This window comes from Mytilus edulis, chromosome 14 (genome assembly GCF_963676685.1).
Source record: "Mytilus edulis chromosome 14, xbMytEdul2.2, whole genome shotgun sequence".
NCBI classification, from domain to species: Eukaryota; Metazoa; Mollusca; class Bivalvia; order Mytilida; family Mytilidae; genus Mytilus; species Mytilus edulis.
In genome coordinates this window covers 20,201,065-20,224,191 of record NC_092357.1, presented here as the reverse complement: position 1 = coordinate 20,224,191, position 23,127 = coordinate 20,201,065, and the positions used below count along the sequence as shown (strand labels likewise).

Here is a 23,127-nt window from a genome sequence, read left to right as displayed (position 1 = left end):
CGCACCTAATATAAGAGGATGTTTGCTAATTGGCAATTAAATGTAATAAACAGTAATGGTGCATCTACAATGCCATATTCAAATTGACAAATCTAAACTTCAACAATTATTTTACAGATAGGTTTGGAAATTAATAGTCTAAACCATAAAAGGACATGTTGCACACGAGACCATCATAGCAAAAGCATTTAATAAAATAATTCAAGATGAGATTATTTTGGCTGTCTTTTTTAGTCAGTTTAGCATTTATACATATTAAATTTTATGACCACGTAATTTTCCTCTCAAGAAAAACCTTAGTGTCTGCTCCGTTTAAAACTTTAGACAAAGCAAAAGTTAAAAACAGCATTTTAAAACCAATATGATACTGATATATGTATTTGTTATTGTCTATATCTGTTTGTGTAATTGTGCACGTGTTTGTATTATTGTAACTAATTTTTCATGTCATATATGTACTGAATAAATACAGATTTTTTCACACTACAAATTCGTTGAATATTTTGTCATCTAAATTGAAGGCTCAACGAACTATTTTATTCCCAAAGCAGAATTCTACTCAACATTTGTAATGACATGCATTAACTATGGTAATAAGTAAATACTCTAAAAATAAAACATTAACAGTTGATAAAAAAAATAAAAACTTACAAATGAAGTATACAGACTGAACAACTTCAACATCACAATAAAACAACATCTACTTCGTGTTCTTGTTTAAGTTGTACGTGTTGTATAGTGTTACTTATGAAAAACACATAGGATAAATACCGTTTGCATTATAAAAGGAAACATTTGCACATAAATTTTGCCATTGAACCATTTTCGTTATCTCTCAGCAAAACCTTGATAGTGTCTGTACACTTAGTAATAATCATTTATATTCTTGATCAAAATACAAAAAGATGAACAATAAAGGCAATAGTAGTATACTGCTGTACAAAATTCATAAATCGATAGAGAAAAAACAAATCCGGGTTACAAACTAAAACTGAGGGAAACGTATAAAATATAAGAGAACTACGACACAAAACAGAAATGTAACACACACAGAAATGAACTACAGTATACTGTAATATTGGCCATTTTCCGGACTTGGTACAGGGCATTTTATGAAAAAATGGTGGGTTGAACCTGGTTTTGTGGCATGCCAAACCTCTCGCTTTAATGGCAGTGTTAGTTATAACATTAAAATGACAACATTACACGACAGGGTTAAAATAAATAAACAGATAAACGGAAGAAAATATAGGACAGAGAAACAGACGAATAATAGCCATCAAAAGGTAACAGGTTAAAAAATATTGTTATACGCCAGACCCGGGCTACGTCCACACAAAACTATGCTCAGATGTAAAAAGTCTGAAAGCCATAACAATTACAAAGTTGAAGATCGCCGAGGACCAAAAGTTCCAAAAAGTTGTGAGGCCAGAATTATCCGCCTGGGACAAAAACATCATAATTATCAAGAATAATACAGAGTTTTGCAAACAGTAAATTTTATAAAATGACTATATAATAGATATACATGATTACACTGAAGTGGTGAATAGCAATAGAATAAAAACGAATACATTATAAAATCACAGCCTTGTTAGTTATAGCCAATGCAACGCATAAAGTGACGTCACATTTAAATTTCTAAAACGTGTTCGAAAATTAAGAACATATTTGGATGAAATTCAAGATTAGATTTGTATGACTTATCTAACTTATATTAATAACAGTGAAAATTATAATACTAATTAATATTTAGTTGTAGAAGTAATTAAATGATTAATGGTATTATCTAGCTTTGTGGGTGTTTCTTCTGATCAAACTGCAAACCAAGTATATCGTGTAAATTTCGTTTATCCAATATTAAATCTACCAAATGAACTGGATGAGTTGTTATCCCCATAATAACACACGGATGAAACACATACCAAAACCTTAGATCTATGAAGCATTTCTGGAAGGTTTTTGCTTGCTTAATCCTAATTTGATTGCAATTATTTAGCTTGGACAGGTAGGGTGAGACATACATAACAATCACTGGAAAATAAAGATAGAACCGGTAAGATTGCTGTGCAAAAGGCCAAAGACTATCCTTTTGGAGAGTTTTTAAATTGTTCTTTTGCATGCAGAGAAAATTGCATCCCCATACACGAGGTCACGAATTTACCCTACTCCCTTTCTATCAAACGAATGGGACTAACCTAATGAATCACATATATCCAAACGGCAACTGTTGAAAAAAATGATAAGTACAGCATAATACACCAAGACCAAAGAAGCTAATAAATGACTCATTCCAAACATCTTTTCTCAATAAAAGACCATAAACAAGGATCAGCTTTATGCAAAGTATATACATTCCAATGTGTGCTTATATTCCCTAAAGCATGGCAAACTTGCATCCAATAAAACTGCTGCAAGTAGGAGTTCTGCTTTATGATATTATCAGTGATATTGACACTGATTGACTGTGTCAAACCAAGCTTTATAATAAACAGTAAGATTTACAATTGTCAATTGCCAACTCCCCATTTTCTGCAGAAACACACTATTTGCCTTATCGTTTGGCGTTTACATACATCAGTTAATATGATACTCTTGTGTCTGTTCAAAATTTCCGAATATCTTAAACTGATGCTTGCTCTTAACACAAACACTGATCCAACAGATTTGAAATCGACTCATTAGCTTTTCAGTCACAAATTTGGATGACTGATACGATGAGCTGGTGGCTTAACTTTCTACCGACATGTTTTTGCGGCCTCAGATATAAGATACTTGTGTTATAGTAAGAGTAGTGATTTTGAAGATTGTGTATTATTCCCAAATGTGACATTTGTATTGAGTGTTAAGGAAGTACAAAAATAATGCATGTCTCCATTGCTTTCTATATTAAATTCCTCAATTTCAAGCAGGCACCGGTATTTTATTTTCAATTTAAGTAAAATGACAATCATTACATGTCAAAGCAACACTTTATGGTGTCGTGTACTGAAAAATCAACACATATTTAATGGCCAATAAGAAAGAATTAGTTTCAGAAACTTCGGATGTACCGCAACAGGTACGTCAGATCTGACAAACATGTTCTTAATCATAAGTCATAAAGTATTCTACAATTATAACAAGTCTTTTAGCTTTCATTTGATAACCAAAATACTTGATCATTCTTCATACACAACTAGTTCTTTATGCCCGCGTTTTTGTGACAGTTTTGATTTTAACGAACGTAATGTATGTATTACTGGTAAATTAATAAACCCGTGATTAAGTTATCACAAATATTGTTTACCGTGACCGGAATTTAAAAACGATCCTGTTAAACTTATCGATCCTTTTTAAAAATACACTTATTCTAAAAAGTAACCAAGTAATCGCTGTAACTTGATCATCGAATATTGTTTTTATTGGTATTAATATTGACTCTGTTAGAAGTTAATTAAAAGCAAACTAAATAGTATTGTTATAATATATATATATATACACATGCATGTATCTACAATTGGTCGGTACCTGTACCTTGACATTGCACACGATCATGTTTTTCTCAGACTGTTTGTGACGTCTTTACACTATACCCATTGGATGGTGGATGTTTACGGATTGATAATTTAGTCTTAGTTGCATGATTTTTTCATAAGTTGATAGTGGCGTTGAACTATCTGCCAGTAACAGCGAGAACTCTCAGATCTGTATTTAATTGAGGTTTTTTTGGAAGGGGGATATACAAGTTACCGTCCACGACCAATCTATGTTCTTGTTAGATGTATTTCTATTTGCATCCACCTAATCAATTAAGCCTATTTCAACTCATTTTTATATTTCGTTCTTATGTTGTACTGTTACACCACTGTCCTAGGTTAGGGGAGGGTTGGGATCCTGATAATTCTCATTATGTATGTACTAGCCTATCCCAAGTCATGTGCCTGTCTCTAGTCATTAGCCTGAAATTCATTGGTTGTCGTTTGTTGATGTGTAACATATTTGTTTTTCGTTTATGTTTTTGTACCTAAATTTTGCCGTAAGTTATCTAGTATGAATTTTTTTTTTTAATTTGCCATTTCGAGGTCCTTTATAGCTGACTATGCAGTACGGGCTTTGATCATTGTTGAAGGCCGTACATTGACCTATAGTTCTTAATTTCTGTGTCATTTTGGTCTCTTGTGGAGAGTCGTCTTATTGGCAGTCATACCATATCTTCTTTTTTATATTATGAAAGTACAATTATACTCATGCGTCGGAACTATTTTGTGTTTAATATGTACTACTTTCTGATATGTGCTTTCTGGCAGGGTCCGAATTAGTGATGTTACACCTGAACTCGCATAGCGACTGGTATATGCATAGCAAGGGACACTTACCTTTTCGGTTAACAGTCTTGCTCCTTTTGGAGTTAATGCAATATTCTTTTGTGTGTGTTTGTTACTTTGATTTGCCTCTGTTTTTATCGGTTTACAACATGTACAACATTAGCACAACTTTTTTACGGTAAATTATATCAGTTTATTAAATCATTGATAAAAAGTAAGAAGGCACCGATTGGACAGACAAAACGTAATCTAAGAACAGACAATACCATGCCAAAAATTAAAACACTGAATGACAAACGACAATAGAAAACTTTTCACAAAATTATAAAGATCGGGCTCGGGAAGAACCAGAATTTACTGCTCTTTATGTTATTTAAATACTTTCACATGTTTCAATCATTAGCAGTGGCGTATGTTGTATTTAGGTCTTAACATGCTAAACGAAAAGCAAAGAATGGCAGGTAGGAGTCAAAACGATTTCAATGACATGTTTATACCAACATTTACTTGCTAAATTATTCTTAAACTTTGCGTATTGAATAAATATAGGCAAGTTGGCGAATATGGCATATTCACTTCAGAATGCGACGGTTATTCTTCTTTGTAGTTGCATTTTCTTCATAAGATACATTGCTATTTTGTTTTTACCTTTCAAAATTAAAAAGAAGTTCAGTGTGGTTCCTTGCAACATGAACCATAACCAAATCACAGCCTTTCTTTTTTACTTTACCAATTAAAATAATTTCCTAAAATCAAAAACTTTCAGGACGCAGATTTATAAGATAGATAAGATTTGTTGAATATCTGCGTGTTCCTTGATACATGTATTTGTGAAATAAAATGAATTGTTTTTCTTAGCTTAAATGATTGGAGTTCTTACAGTGTTGACAAGTATGCAGCATAAGGGAAAAAGACGAGTTAATATATTATTTTCTCCTCCCACATAATGGTGCCTTTATTTACTCGAAGATTTACAATCATTAAAAAATGACGGAATGATAAAGTGTGACGGAATGAAGGCACAATTGAACCTCCAATAACTTTTTAGCTATGCAGCACATAGTTTTAAAAATCAAATAAGGGTAACAGTCACTTTTCATAAGTAATATTTAGTTCAAACTATTTGAGGTTTACAGATTTTTACAAACCGACTAATTAACAACAGTTTCAAGTTTGTCATATGGTAATGGAAGTGATCGATCTCCAGTTAACTGTTTATATGAAATTAAAATTAAATCTTTTGCAAACGTGTCATTTTCATCAATGTCGTTTTCGCTACCTTCACTGCTGCTTGCCGACGGCAAATTCATCTGGTCACTGTTGCTTCTTTGTCTAATAACTGAATTTTCGGGTTGTTCATAATCGCTGTCAATATCTGTGACATATATTTCATCGGTAGCAGCGATTTCTACATCATGTACATGTATTATTTGATCCTCATCAATTTCATCATATTGAGACGCTTCAATTTTGTAAGTCTGAGTAGAACTGTGACTAATATGGATCTTTCGTCTCAGACATCTCCTAATACCATACGCAGTTAAGACGATAATGAATACCAATATCAAAGAAGCAGATCCAGACAAAATGATATAGGAAGAAAATCCTGCGTTTTCATCTGAAAAAGAAATGTTTTTTATTTAGAAAAAATACATAAATTCAAATGATGAATAACAAAAAGATATAAGTGTTTATTTAACATTGACTTTTATCACTGAAGGGTTGCAAACCTTATGCATTTACAAGTTCTTATGACATATTTTGCCTGCTTTAAATATAAAAACCGCATAGCTGATTTGACAGATATATTACAAAAGGCGCTTTTCTGCATTTACCTTTTATTTCTATAATATCGGTTCAAATGAAAATGTATTGCAACTGTTTTATGTTATAAGGTTTTTTAAAACGTATAAACTTATGTCGAAATATCCGATAATCATAAATAAACGTATCATAGATACCAGGATAAAATTGCGTATTAACGTCAGACGCGCGTTTCGTCTACAAAAAAAACCTGATCAATGACCCTCGAATCCAAAAAGGTTAAAAAGACCAAATAAAGTACGAAGTTGAAGAGCATTGGGGGACCAACATTCCTAAAACGTTTTGCCAAATACAGCTCAGCTAATCTATTCCTAAGGTAAAAAAGTCTTAGTATTTCAAAAATTCAAAAGATTTGTAACAGTTTATTTATAAATATGACCATATCAATAATAGTTCATGTCAGCACAAACGTGTTGACTATTGGGATGGTGATACCCTGGGGGAAATAAACTCCACCAGCCTTGGCATCGAAAACCTATGTGATTAAGTATACATATGTCTACTGAAAACTTCAACATACTTTTAATTTCTACAAATATTTCGTTAGTTCGGTTACTATCACCAATTCTATTTCTTGCAAACATTCTAAAGACATAAAACCCAGCTTGAAGATGTTGAATAGTCCAGGATACTCTAACATTTTGTGTATAGTTCAATGTCTTCACTGTTTTCCACAAACTACTGTCTTGTGTTCGATATTCTATGAAAAAGTTCTGTTTTAATCCACCATTGAAGTTTTGTGTCCAATCAATTCTTGCGTACTTCGCAACTGGCCGTACAGTGACATTTAGAGGTGTATCGGGATAACCTAAAATAGGTATCAAAGGTACCAAGCTTATAATTTGATACACCAGACGATACAATTGAGAGGCGATACAATGATTTCGCCATTGTAGAAACTCTCATACCTCACTGCATGTTCAAGACTCAGCGCAGGTTTCTAAAGAATGTAAAGTATATGTTTACCATGCTACAATATCAACATATGATAAACTTTTTAACAAATGCAGTCAGTGATTGATTGACTGAGAAAGGATCCGTATTACCATACCCCAAATAAAAACCAAAAGCTGTTGATATATACTATCTTTTTATTGGAGTTCTGAAAGATGCAATACTTACAAGATCATAAAGTAATACATTGAAAGGGATAAACTACCAAGTAGTAGAAATGGAGGCATTTGCTATAATAGCGAACAAGAAATCATCATACATATTATTTCAAGAAACTTACTTGCAAATAAGACACTTGTTTGGAACTGGTTATTCCCATAATCATTCTGTACGAAAACAGTGTAGTTTTGAACCATATCAGATCTCAACGTGGTTATTATAAAGGTAGTCCTATAACATTTTACTCGTACTTTTGATGTGTGAATCACATCTGTGATAAACATGTGTTGTTCGCGCAATTTCATACTAATACCATTGCTTAAAAGCCTTTTTCCGTCTTTGTGCTTTATGATGAAATCTGAATACTTTGGATTACTAAAAATACTGACAGTTATTTCTGCAGGTTCGTTTACAACGCCGTAGAACACGTTTGTATTTTCAGCCACAAATACTGGAATGCCTAAAATTTAAATTTGTTTTATGTTTACCATAGTTTGTAAATATCGTAAAAGAGGGACGAAAGATACCAAAGGGACAGTCGAACTCATAAATCTAAAACAAACTGACAACGCCATGGCCAAAAATAAAAAAGACAAACAGAAAAACAATAGTACACACGACACAACATAGAAAACTAAAGAATAAACAACACGAACCCCACCAAAAACTAGGGGTGATCTCAGGTGCTCCGGAAGGGTAAGCAGATCCTGCTCCACATGTGGCACCCGTCGTGTTGCTTAAGTGATTACAAATCCGGTAAATAGTCTAATTCGGTAGGTCATATTCATGAAAGGGAAGGGGATTGTAGTTACGACGTAAGGAACATATCCGATATCATTTGTGAAACGGTTATTCCATAACGGTCAACCAACTCGTGATGGCGTCCGTAAAATTTACGAAGGGATGATTTCAACCTCACCATTTGGAACTCTTGGTTTAATAGCTTCCTTGTGAGCAGCAAACCTCTATCAAGAAAATCATGATAGGAAATGCAAGCACGTAACTTATAGAGATATTTTTTATCCCTAAATAAGATATATGATGTATAAATCACACTATGGAATATACTAAAAAATTGCAAAAACAAATGTTATGTTTCGATACACGATATTCAGTATATGTATGTATGATGTTCAATATTATATTTATCAATGGTATGACTCGTTTTGTTTTATTCAAATTCATCACTTCTTGGAATTTCCTCTAAATTGTGCAATCCTATGTCAACAAAACTCTTAAAACATGATAATTATATCATACCTGTGATACTAAGATATACAGAAGCTGATCTATTTGTTTCGCCTTTACTGTCAGCTATTCCATTAGTTGCAGTGCACATATAAAATCCGTTATCCTGGTATTGCTTCGACGAATCTGTTATTTCCGGCAATAGTAAACTACCATCTGCTGTACCGGATAACAAACGAATGTGGTCTCCATAATCGGATGTGTGCTTCCAACTATGAAAAGTGTACACATCGGGAAAGCCTTTTGGTACACACTTCAGCTTTCTATCTTTTGAATTTTGTGTGTAATTTTCATATTGAATGCTGATATCAGGAGCATCTGAAATAGGATCTTAGATTGTAACTGTTCTGCAACATTTTACCCACTGAAGTCAAAATGAAAAGGGAAACTATCACTGTTTCATTTTGCATACATTCATGAGTATAAGTCAGAAAAAGACAACAGCAAAAAGGTAAAATTTAATTAATTTCTGAATAAAGCATAAAATAGTATATATTGAAATGTAACTGATGTATATACAATGTTAATGGTATCGTCGATTGACATATTGAATTGTCAAATTAAACGAGATCAATTTTATTGTACAAGATGTCAATTATGACTATTCATCTCTTTAGACACGTATGCTCGAGACCAACGCATTTTAAACATTTACTACATAATACAAACATTTAAGCGATGAAAGTCCCAAGAAGAGCATATGGAAGACGAATTCGGACGAGAAATTACTTTTGAGGGAGATACATTCTTATTATTTAATTATTTAAAGAATGACTGTAATATTTTTTTTCTGTCTATGCAGAAATAACATAAACAATTTGGTGCACACTGAATAACGCGCGTAGCGGGTTATTTAACAGTGTGCACCACATTTTTTTTTATGTTGTTTCGAATAGACAGAAAAAATATTACAGTCATTTCATATAATTTAATTATAAATTCCATTTCAAACCGTAGAAAACCATGATAAACGTTGCTGACGTCACGGTCACATAACTAAATTATGTCGATGGGCTGATAACAAAATAACGTCAGTCAATCAGAAGACGCGTTACATCCGAAATTAAATTATTTCAAAATACTAAAGCATCCAATGTAAATAGAACTATAACTGTACTAATTGTTGCTTACTAATTAGGTTGATCATGAAACCTGACATATCATGCAGTCGTAGCATATATGTAGCTGTATCGTGTTATATTTATTAAACATTCAGTCTTTTTAGAAATGTGCATATTATGGTAAAGATTTATCAGAATTAAATGTAATCCCAGCAAAATAAATATCGTATGTAGCATGTGTAGTGGAATTGTACTTTTTTTTTAATGCCGATAACTTACACATAACCATGATGTCTGTATAAGCCATACCGTGTCCTTTTATATTTTCGGCTTCACAAACATACTTCGCAGAATCCCGTCGTGTGGCTAGATTCACATGCAGTATTTTTCCAGAACTAATTGTTTTATTGTTATTTTCGTAGGTTCGCCACCAGGTTACGTTTATTATTTCCGGGTTGCTTTTCACATTGCAGTAAACAGTCAAGGAACTTCCTTCCACAATATGTAAAGTGCTGTTTACACTCAGTGATACTCGTGGCTTGTCTAACAAAGAGAAAAATGGACAGTACTATACATGTGAGGTAGAAATTATTTCATACGATAAAATATCAATTGAAACAAACATGAAACAAAATAAATGCAAGGAAAAAGAAAGAATAAACTGTTATCAATCTGAAAATACTTCATATAAAAAAAAAATTAGTAGTGAATAATTTCTCTATAAAAAAACGGTGTTGACTAGAATATTAATTATTTATGATCATTTTTATAAATTTTCTGTTACAAAACTTTGATTTATTCGAAAAACTTAGGATTTTGTTATCACAAAAATAGATTACCTTAGTCATATTTGGTGTAATTTGTTCGGAAATTTCGGTTATCAATGCTCTTCAACGTTGTACTTTTTTTTACTTTATAACTATTTTGATCTGAGCGTCACTGATTAGTCTTATATATTAGAATCCTGGTACCTTTGATAACTATTTATATATCTTGTCCTTATCTTTTTGTAAATAAACTTATCATAGACACAGGATTGAAATTTTGTATTTGCCCTAGATGCGCGTATCGTCTACAAAAGACTCATCAGTGACGCTTGATTGAAAAAAGTTAAAAAGGCCAAATAAAGTACGAAGTTGAAGATTAGCTATGTCATTATCTGTCGTTAAGCTGTAAATGGTTTGTGTAGATAAAAAAAGTATATGTTTAAACTTTGTATCTTATACTTTTTTAGTTCAAGTAAATTAGGTAATCAACACGGAAACACATCTGAACAAACAATGTGTAATTTTGAATTGTATTAGTTTAAACTTCCGATTAACCAGCGTACAATGTGTACTGCTGGTACATAAAAACAATGAAAAGGAAGTTGTTCATTAAAAAACCTGACATCAATAATTAACAATGATTCACGTTATCAATGTAATTATGTGAAGCGACTCAAGGTAGCTGGAGTTCCAAGAAGCATTATTGTATAGCAAATGAGCAAAGGTATTCGTCACTTGCATTTTTTTATATACACTTCATTTGAAAGTCTTTCTTTCAACAAAAACAAATATTGTTGGATGTTCACAAGCAAGACGTTAAAAGACACAGAATTGTCTAAATAAGAAGAGTAGAGGAGTTGTGATGGTCAATGAGACAACTTTCCTCCAAAGCTAAAATAAAGTTGATGGTAGTGGTTTTACGTTACCGTACGGCCTTCAACGATGAGAGAAAAACATAACGTATACTAGGATATAAAAGTCTCCGATATGAATAACATAAGATGACATATATACTACGTCCATTCCCTGGCATTAGAAATATTAATAATAGAAGAAAGTATGATAACTTACAAAGGACGTCAATGTTGACTGTTTCAATCATAGTTTCTTCAAGTGCAGAGCTATTTGCTCTGCAGACATATCGTCCGCTATCCTTTGGCAGTAAGGTGAGTTTCAAAGTTAATGATCCAGGCCCGCCGAAACTGAGTATTTTTCCTTTGTAAAACCACATTAAACTTTCCTCAGGTATACCACTGGTAATATTACACATAAGATGAATAGTTTCTCCTTCATTTGCAGCAATTCTATCGCTTCCGGCAATGTTGCTGTGGAATGTGACTTTATTTTGATGAAATAAATAGATGTGCATGCCATTCGGAGGTCCTGAAAATACATATCTTTCATAATTCGTTACACCCACAAAGATATTAAATTTATTGACATCAAGTTTTTGTTTTCACACAGCTAGAATTAAAGGATATGTTAAATTTGCTAAGTATGCTTTTATTTTTGAATGATTCAAGTGTTGCATTGCTTCTCTAAATGCCGTATCGAACTCATAACTTGTTTCAACTAACTTCTTAGAATGATACACTTCATCAAAAAGCACGATGATTTTTAAAACATATACATTATGTCATTATTCTTTTATCTCACTAAAATAAATGTTTTAAGCATCGTAAAATATCAAATATCAAAGTTATTACTAAGACATCAATGAAACTTACTTAGTTGTATCAGGTTCAAAGTGAATAATTGCGAAACATTTCCATCTGTTATTGAACATGAATACTCTCCGAAATCTGACTGTAAGACATTCAAAATCTTAAGGTTGTATATTTTAGTACTGTTATTTCCTATTATCTTGAAACGGTGTTGATCTATTTTTTCATTCAATTCATTTCCAATTGAGATTTGCGAAATATGATCTGATCGAAACCAGGCTGTCTCCGAACTTCTTGTTATCTGTGGACATTTCATCTCAGCTGACCCACCAAGCTTAGTATACACATTGGAACTGACTGCAACTTAAAGGTAAGATGATAAGATTGATCATTCTAATTATGTGTACAATAAATCTTTGACTTGAATGTAGCTATATAAATACTATCAATTGTACTTACCAAGACTTTACAATGAAATTGAACTTTTTACTACCGTCAATTCACTATTTTGCATTGTTCAAGACGTTGCTGTATAAAGTGTTCACATACGTTAAATTTGAGTATTATTTTTATACTTGAGTATTACTTTTATGAAACTAAGGTTTCAACTCCCTCAGGCAAAATTTGCTTTAGATGAGTTTGACTATTCATTTTAGGTATTTTTGACATATCGCTCTTTATCGATTTTCGGTCCTTATCTATCTTCGGATTTCAAATGTTTGGCTTTGAGCGTTCTTGATGAAGGTAAATAAAAAAAAGTGCTTCAGACGCAAGAAATTATTAAACGTTTTGTTTTCAATTTTTTCTATAACCACTTGAATGTAAGATATACATTGCGGTTTTTTTTTTGTAACTGTGATATAACTTCTTTATGTTCCTGACATCGTAACTACATTCCCCTTCCCTTTTCATTATTGTGACCTACCAAACTTTACTATTTACCGGGTTTTACAGTGACTTAACTGTTAGTAATTGCAATTCATTCAAAATTTTGACCAAATTGCAATTTGTTTTATTAAACCAAATTGTTCAACTGGTCAGAAATTTGAATCAACTGCTGTAGAAAACCACAGTCAAGTCGTGAAAGTGCAAGGTGATAAAATAAAACTTACTTACAATCCTATAAGACTTTAACTCCACTTAATTGATGGTATTACTAAATCAGTCTATCAATCTGTATAGTTATATTATAGCCATTACCATACTAATGGTGAACTGTTTTATTTGTAATTGCTATAAAAATGTCCAAACTAAGCTTTTATATAGTTTTTCCTTCGAAAAGTATTCTATATTCATAAGAATCACACATTATGTGAATAAAAACATTTCATATTCAGTAAAATATTTGTGAAATTGCAATATGTTTGTAGGAAGGGGAGATAATCTTTTTTGGTTTCAAAAAGTCTTTATTCAAAAGAATAGTATTTTAGGTTATCTCCTCAAGGAAACTTATCAATAGCACATTGTTATTTCACACGTATTTTACTGAATATATGATGTATTATTTTAAATGATATATGATTCTTATAAATATAAAATCCTTTTCGAAAGAAAAACTATATATTAAAAGCTTAGTTTGGACATTTTTATAGCAATTCAAAATAAAACATTTTACCTTTAGTATGGTAATGGCTATAATATAACTATACAGATTGATAGACAAATTTAGTAATAACATCATTAAAGTGAAATTAAAGTCTTATAGGATTGTAAGTATATTTTATTTTAACACCTTGCACTTTCACATTTTGACTGAACAATTTGTTCAATATTCTGACCAGTGGAACAATTTGATTTAATAAAACAAATTGCAATTTGGTCAAAATTTTGAATGAGTTGCAATTGGTGGATAGCAACACTAACAGTCAAGTCAATGTAATAACATGTGCAACACGACGGGTGCCACAGGCGGAGCCTTATCTCCTTGCCCTTCCGGAGCACCTGAGATCATCCCCAATTTTAGTTGGGTTCGTATTGCTTAGTCTTTAGTTTTCTATGTTGTGTCTTGTGTACTATTATTTGTCTGTTTGTCTTTTTAATTTCTAGCCATGGCGTTGTCAGTTTATTTTCGATCTATACGTTTGACGTCCCTCTGGTATCTTTCGCCCCTCTTCTATACAGCATCATTTAGTATATGACTTCAACATAAGTATGACTTCATTTGTTAACAAGTCTTCAAAGATACCTTTACAAGACTTTAAAATTTACATTATGACAGACACTAGATCTTAGAAAAGGAGACTATTCGGTAGCGCTCCAGAACCGTTATTAAAGACCAAAATTATTTCATTTACTGAGCTGAATTTCATTGTAGATTTTGGTGTGTAGCCTTTGATAAACTACACCTATGTATGTAAATTGGAGTAGAGCACCAAACAATCGTTTGACACCGTCAAATGTAAATGAGTCTGTACAAAATTTGGAACCTTGTATGAGTGATTTAATTTTCAAAATAAATATTGTTTACCTTTAATGGGTATGTACAATTTATTATCCTGCATAATGGTTACTATTTATAATTACCTTCTCTCAAATTTACGGTCAGGAATAAAAACTGTAGCAACCAGACACAATGCCTGACAAAAATTAAATAAATGATAACTTTAAAATCGGAATGGATATTTCAAATTGACCATATTTTCATGTATTTTTGGTTTTTAATGCAAACGAAATTGCAATCAGAAAACGAGAATAAAAACAATCTGACCTACCCATGAATCAGTAATACTGGTTATTGTACCCAGGATATATGTTTACTAGACGCTTATGATTGAATATTATCTTTAAATGATGGTATTTAAGGTTTCGACGGATGATTTCGTAATCTCCAAAAGTGTTTATCCATAGCGCAAAAGTGGTTTAAACTATTATTATCATTTTACTGACGATTTGTCCATGTAGACTTATTTTAAGATCTAATAGCTGGTCATTTCATTTTTATGTTGTCTCTATCATTATTGTTTTCATAATCATAGCGAAAATCACAAAACATGAATACAAATCATAACGTTTAGACAAAAAACCTCAAACACAATATCTGTAAGTTATTCTTGTAGACAATTTCATTATAAAAGTCTGTTTACCTCTTGTGTATTTAAACCAATGAACCGTAATTACCGCGCTTTAAAACCCAATTTCAGAGTGATAACTCTAATAAAAGATCAAAGACAATATTAGCTATTTGTCGACTCATTTTTAAATCTTATTCTTCATATCATTTTTGTTATTTTCAGTTTATCTCTTTTAAAAAAAATCAAAATAAAAGCCAAAAGACCGCAAAAAAGTTGTATAATATTTTGTCTATGTGCAACAAAAAGTCAGACTACAGATTTTTATTCAAAGTGGGCAACAAATTTGTATAGAATTTCAATCCTGGTATCTGTGATAATTTCATTTGCAGATATTGATGTAATTGTCTTAAGTTAAGCAACTAATCAGTGACTGCGTCTGTTATATCTAAAAATATTGAGTCGTTAAGGAAATTTGATATCGAAGAAAAGTTTATGTTTGTCAGTATATATTAACGTTTTTATCAAACTTCGGAGCAATTGAGATATTGGTATACCATATAAGTGGGTGTATATGTATATATTTATGACAGCAAGTTGACCCCTTGATATTTTATTGGCGAATACCCAACATTTTCTCTCATTCTTATATTCTACATATAGGTAGAACAATATTCAAACACTGTATCTGGTAACACATATAGAGAAAATAAAAAAAACTGACTTATTCTAGTTTCTCTAAAACATCAAGTATTTAATAATGCTAAGTAACAATATATTATCATAATTATATCTGGATTGTGTCATGACCATGTACCACACATACAAATCATCCGATGTTATACACACTCAATTTACCAGTCTTAAATATGCGTGTACTAGATTACCGTATATTATTAGTGATGATGTTTTTGCTGACTTATTTTTCGTGTAATAAAACAGGAAAAACAAATAATGATAATTTACAAATCTTTATCAATAATTCTTATTCAAATATTAAACGTAATTAATAAATGGATATAACTTACAATAAATGCGTATTTGAACATCTTGACATTTTGCGTCGGTTTCCTAAATTTTTCCTGTAAACACACTTTTTCATTTACATGATTTATGCTTACATGTTTCCAATTCATTCACAGCATCCTAATGTGTAATTTGTAAAGTCAATATGTATATTTATATAATCAATCATGTACTTTTTTGTCTGTTTACTTCCTTATTATAGCTATTCCGTGGCATTCACTTGTGATACATGTGCAGTGTATAAATGTTCAATTAATGTTTATTCTATAACTCTAGGATCAAAAGATGAAAGTGAGAAACAAGCAAAGACCACATGTTTAAACAAACTGTCACCCATGGAAAGATATGGTTAGCGTCGCTGATCGTACATCAGTCTACGGTTGATTCGTAGGTCACACCGAGTAAACATAACCCAAGCAAGGAACTTACAAGGAAATGAGTGATAATGTCACACTATCATTGTTGGGCTATTGCGAGTTGACGACGTGTTACATTGTAATTATCAGTTAATTTAAGATGGCGAAAGAGATATTTCTGAATTTACAGTTTGAAAACAAACCTTAACAACAAATCTGATGGTTTCAGCTTAAAAGGTTTAAGTTGTTTTCAATAAACAGAATGTCAAACATCGAGACATTTGTTTTTTTTATGTAGCAATATTCCTGTAGATGAACTACATAGGATTTTTTCTTTCCTACCATGGCTTAGTCGGAAGAAGGTTGCTGTTTGTTTTTGTTTTTTTACTTTTGAAACCAGGATTCCTTGTGGTAATGTTGTAGTCATCACTTAAACATTTTACAGACGTAATCTCGAGTCTGTTGACATTTATTAGATATCTGTATCACAGATGACTATCCAGATTGGAGTTACCACAATCCTTTGCTCGTTTTCTTGACTTTGACCTCATCGAATGAGTGAGAGGTTTAGCTAGCTATAAAACCAGGTTCAATCCACCATTTTCTACATAAGAAAATGCCTGTACCAAGTCAGGAATATGACAGTTGTTATCCGTTCGTTTGATGTGAATGAGCTTTTGATTTTTTCCATTTGATTAGGGACTTTCTGTTTTAAATTTTCCTCGGAGTTCAATATTTTGTTATGGTTTGACTGATGTAGATCAATATAAACAGAATGATAATGAAAATATAAAATATACAACATTCATTGTATTTATCACCCATCAAACATGAATTGTTTTCTTTATTAAGATGCTTTAATTTGAAAACTCCATAAGAGTTAGGTAAGAGGTACATGTACATGTACAATATTCTGGAATAAGAGAGTCTTATACTTCCGAATGCTATTGGTAGTTAATATTATTACCTTTTCAAATGTTATTCTATGTTAGTAAAAAAATAGAAGATATCAACACATTTCAGAGTACTATGTAAAATATCACAGCGCGGTATAAAATGTATATATCATTGTGTAATATTAAAGTACTATGTAAAATATCACAGCGCAGTAAAAATGTATCTATCATTGTGTAATATTAAAGTACTATGTAAAATATCACAGTGCAGTAAAAATGTATCTATCATTGTGTAATATTAAAGTACTATGTAAAATATCACAGCGCAGTAAAAATGTATCTATCATTGTGTAATATTAAAGTACTTAATGTACAAGCATAAATGTATCGTTCAAAAGCAAGTTTTAGTATTATAAAGGATAAAAAAAAAACTTGAGACTGGAAATGGGGAATATATCACAGAGACAACAACCCCACCAAAAAGCAGTTAACTACCAAAGGCCACCAATGAGTCTTCAACAAGTCGTAAACATCTAATACAAGGAGGGGGGCTTTAAAAACTAAAAGGTATAATAGTTCATTGAAAATGGACATCACACTAAACTCTAAAGCATATAAGTTAGCTAAAACTAAAACAAAGAACCTCACACAGGTCAGAGGCTTCTAACTAAGAACAGGCGCAAAATGCAGTGAGATTAAGCATTTTTGTAATATTTCACCCCTTCACCCCTTCTCCAAACACCCCAAACAAACACACAGCAACAAACACGCACAGTAAAAAGTTTAGAGTTGTCTTATATCTTTTTCGGATCTGATGCAACTGTGATATGTATATGTTAACTTCTTGTTTCGCATGTGTATTTGTTAGAATGTTTATAAACAACGCAGTATTACTCTAGTGTGTGAGAGGTTTAATTAGTGTAGTCTATTGTTACATTGTACGTTAGTTCTGATTAGATCAATTAAATACACTTAGTGTTCTTAATTATGGGTCAACTCGTGTACATTTTGTGTCTACATTCTTACATACACAGGTAGGGTTCTAAATCGTATAAACAAATTTGAGACGTACAACATTTTAAAAAGTCGGGTACAATACATGCATGTATCATTTTTATAATATCAATAAATTAAATATGGTGTTTAAATTCGTGTAAAAATATAGTTTTAATTATGAGTGAACTTTATTTGTATGGTTTCATTATTGCGTACCCTTATATTTATAACCGCATAACTGTCATTTAAATAATCTGCTTCCCCTTTCAATAAATTAAACTATGGAAGGTATGATAAATATTATCTAGTCATTGACAATCGTTTGAAAAATGATCTTCATCTACAAAATTACAAATATAACGTGTTGTCATTGATTTAATATTATTGTTTACTTTTAGAGAATCAAACTATCCGTTTATTGGATGGATATGATTATTAACAAAAGAACTGCCAAATATGATGTAAATTTGAAGGAGTAACGTAAACAAAGACATAGAGTGCTATTAGGAAGTCAGATAAGGTGTGTCCCACGTGGTCAAGGTGTATTTAAATTAAATCGGGTGCATATGGTTTTCACTTTACTTTTGAATGTTGATAATGATCAGTGTTAAGTTCTTTTACTTATTGTGTGCTGTGGTCCTTGTTGATGGACACGGTAGGCTGTAGGTACCTCTGTCGAGATCGTCTATGTTTAGGAAAGGATTTCCGACACCCCCTAATTATAACGACAACCAACTATCATTTGGAGGGTTTCCGGTAAGTGACATTAGACAATGTTCTCATTTATAATAATGTTTAACTCTTCATTGTACTTCAATTAATAAGAATACATCCAAAACTTTTTTTTTATTTTGTAACTTGGAAATGATTTAAATATTATTAAGTTCAGTATTATTAGTGGAAACGAAGCTTGCAATATTTCTGAAATGTTAAGTCATGATCATCTTACCTGTAATTCCAAACTTTTAGATAACGATTCGATTTCTTTATATGTTTTTAAATGTAAGTAATAACAAAATTTAGTAAATTGGCAAATCAGAAAACAAGTTATCTACTAATAACTATGCCGTTTTACAATAGTTTAACAAGTTTTAACCGAGGTATGAGTTTACAAAAAAAAAAAATAATCGAATTGAAATGCATGAAATTAAGTATTATAGTTCTAACATTCATTATGGTCGAAAGACTGATATTTATTTGAAAAGATGTGATCGTTACTTGTACAAAGAAATTCAAATATTTGGTATATGAATAAGTAATTATATTTAAATGAAGAAAATGATTATTTCAAGCGAATGGGCATTTGTATGTGTATCAGTTTTATAAAAGTATATTTCATTATACAAAGCAACAGTATTGTTTAACGTAACGAATATTAATGCATATACATCTGCGAACCGAATAAATTCGTATAAGGCCTTCATATACTAAATTTGAGTTCCTGCGTATGGTTAGATTTATACATTTAATCGGTACTGGAACTTGATAAAGAAAAATAAATCATAGAAATATAAGAACAAAAGTATTTTATTCTTATAGACAGGAACGTATTACTAACAACATACGTCCTTGTTACATGTATAGGGAAAGATGTCATTTCAAACAACATGCACAAAAAAAGAGAAGGATAATTGTGTATCAAATGAAAAAAGAAGAAACAAGAACATTAAAACATTTGATTGTGACAAAAACAAAATGTGAAACTTTAAACTAAACAATGAAATCTACATTAGAACACAGAAACAAACTGTTAATCCGGAATACGTAAAGGTTAATATGCGATTTAATGCGTGTTGTCACTGTTAGCAAGGGTGTCATAGTAAAAATAAGTCTTCATCAATATAAAGATCTTAAGATGTGAGAACATTTATGATAATGACCGGTTAATAAATATATAGTTGTGTTTGGTGTAAAACTCTTTATACTTTTTGTTCTATCTGGTTTATTAGCTCTTCCTTTTTTTTAATAAGTTTTGGATTTTCAAATATGTTTGTCTCGAGCATCACTGAAGAGACATTTATTGTCGATATGCGCATCTGGTGCAATTAGTACCTTTATTGTTTAAAAACCAGTAATGATTTTATATTAGGCTCATCAAACCAGACATATAATGAAGATCCATAAATTTTGCAGTAAATTGGTTTGAAGAAATAGTGAGCAAAGCGCAAAGGAATACAATTATAATATTGAGCTAAAAGTAAAATACTGAACTCCGATGAAAAATCAAAGACGGAAAGTCTATTTTCTATGACAAATTCGAACGCTCAAAGACATCAAACGAATAGAAAACAACTTTCATACTCCTAACTTGGTACAGGAATTTTCTTGTGTAGAAAATGGTTGATTAATATATATAAAAAAAGATGTGGTATGATTGCCAATGAGACAACTCTCCACAAGAGACCAAAATAACACAGAAATTAACAACTATAGGTCCCCTGGTTTTATAGCTAGCTTCACCACTCACTTATATGACAGTTGAATAAAATTTAATCAAATAGGGGAAATTCAAATCCAATATATGGAAAATAAGACTTAATCGTAATACATATTGCTTTGGACTCAAAAGTCAAAACAAGCAAACATTTATGAAGGTTGATTAATGATTAGAAGATGCGCTCTAGAATTATTGATATGAAAGAATAAACGAAATGTTATAAAAAAAAACGATACCAAAAGAACATTGAACTGTTAAACTTCGTAAGATGTCAGAGACACACGTGCAAAGAGTTAGAAATTGATTTGTTTGGACCATTTTATATAAAATGTCACGGTGCGAGAAATGTTAAACAATTCAAACGAGGAAACGAACGGTCTTTAACATTTATACAAAACAATTTACGAAAAACAAATATGACATACATGTCTAGTTTCCTTACATGAATGTATGATATAAAATTACCTATATAATGTGCAATTACACTATATAATGTATATGATGAAGTTTGATCCCATTTGTATCGAAAACTATGAGTACATGTAATTCAACTGCTGTATACATGATACATTTGTAATAAGACAGTCATTGAAGCCAAAAGGGAGTTTTATCATGTCAGGAATATGAAAGTTGCTTTCCATATCTTTGATGTATTTGAGATTTCGATTTTGTCATTTAATAATATAAGTGTTGTCTTATTAATATATATGCTAAAGAAAAAAGTTATTTCTGTAAATAAAAATATGAAGGACAGTAGATAATATAAAAAAAGATTACTTCCTGAACCTGCATTTTGATTGATAGATGTTCACCCTAGTAAAAATAGTACACAATGACCATCTTTTCATGCACCACTTGTATTAGTCATATATATTATATATTACTGGGATATTTATTATGCTATCTCGGGGGAAATAATAATCAACGTTTATTTTTTAATAAAATTTAAAAAAAACAACATTAGTCAATGTGATGAAATATAAAAAAAAAAAAGAAGAAGTGTACCTATAGTAAAGCAGAGTATTTACGCAGCAGTAAATATAGCGCAAAGTTTTATACAAAAAAAAATTATGAATAAAATATTGGTTATCAAAAACAGGTGGTCGGTAAAAGTGGTAACCAGAACCCGTACCGGAATTTGTCGGAAATTCGCCGAACCGGAAATCTTTAAATATGTTTTGTTATCATTCTTTAGAGATTTTTGTTACAAACATTATTGCATTTGGTGTAACATATAAATTTTTATGTAATGTATAAGTATGTCTCTGCTCTTAACTTACTAAAGATTGAAAAATAAGTTTTCTATAGTTCCACCTTGGTAAAAGTGAAAACCCGAACACGTGAACCTATTGTTTCTTAATTATTAATAATAATAATAATAATAATAATAATAATAATAATAATAATAATAATAATAATAATAATAATAATAATAATAATAATAATAATAATAATAATAATAATAATAATAATAATAATAATAATTATAATAATAATAATAGTTTGATAAATAGATAAATAATAAAAAGAAAAAGAAATAAATAAATATTCATTTCTTTGTCTGTCGATTTATTCATTGTTTATAACGATGAATTAATAGAAATACCAATATAACAAAAAAAGGTTAAAGAACAAATATTCGTTTAAAATTAAAAGTAATAAATAACTGTTATATGATAATTTTACATTCAAATTCTATGCTGTAACAAAAAATTATACAAAAATAATATCTACGTAATGTCGTGTTATATAAACGTTGTGCATGATGTTCCAACAACAGGACGTTAAATTAAAAATGCAACATCAAAGGTGGTTTTCTTTTACTTCAATTAATTTTGCAAGTTTTATTTGTTTTTTATATATGATGTTGGTTTATTCCGGTTCTGTTCTTTTTGGGTGTCATTTTATCATAAATTACTTCAAATTGTGGAAATCGATTTAATAATGTTTACCCGTTGAATTTGTACATAGAAACTTTTAAAGTTTCAAACTTCTACAAAACCACATGAACCCATTCTGGTACAGGATTGTGTAAATGTTTGCCAACATCGCAATTGACGCCAACATTTACGAAATCGCCACTGTTCGCCAACGTCGCCAACATTTACGAAATCATTACTGTTCGTCAACGTCGCCAACTATATTAAAAGGCCACCAATTTATAAAGAATCGAAATAGTTGATTAAAGGTTAAACAAAATAAAATCAAATCAAATTTGAGATAACACACGTGTATTGAGCCATTTTATCAATGTTTATTGCTTAAAGTTTAGTAGAAATACATAGATACTCAATCCTACCATACTATTTGGCTAACTGCGAGTTCATCAGTATTCACGGTTGGCCGCTGTGAAAGAATACAAATTTGGGTTACAAACTAAAACAGTGAAAAACACATCAACTATAAGAGGAAAATAAAGGGACA

The 23,127-nt window shown here is 31.0% G+C and overlaps 1 protein-coding gene across 2 annotated transcripts; it reads right to left on the bottom strand.

Annotated features, from left to right (window-relative positions):
* Positions 1–5,396: 5,396 nt before the first annotated feature.
* On the bottom strand, positions 5,397–16,147 carry LOC139502959 (neural cell adhesion molecule 2-like). 2 transcript variants are annotated; one of them, XM_071292622.1, is made up of 9 exons: positions 16,021–16,147; positions 14,508–14,560; positions 12,048–12,347; positions 11,392–11,703; positions 9,833–10,096; positions 8,505–8,810; positions 7,366–7,704; positions 6,652–6,939; positions 5,397–5,925 (listed from the first exon to the last, which is right to left on the bottom strand). In XM_071292622.1, the coding sequence occupies exons 1-9, from the start codon at positions 16,092–16,094 to the stop codon at positions 5,459–5,461; spliced, it is 2,403 nt and encodes an 800-aa protein (XP_071148723.1). In that variant the 5' UTR covers positions 16,095–16,147; the 3' UTR covers positions 5,397–5,458. The 2 variants fall into 2 exon arrangements, with proteins under 2 accessions (XP_071148723.1, XP_071148724.1); XM_071292623.1 differs by having other exon boundaries at positions 12,048–12,341.
* Positions 16,148–23,127: the final 6,980 nt, after the last annotated feature.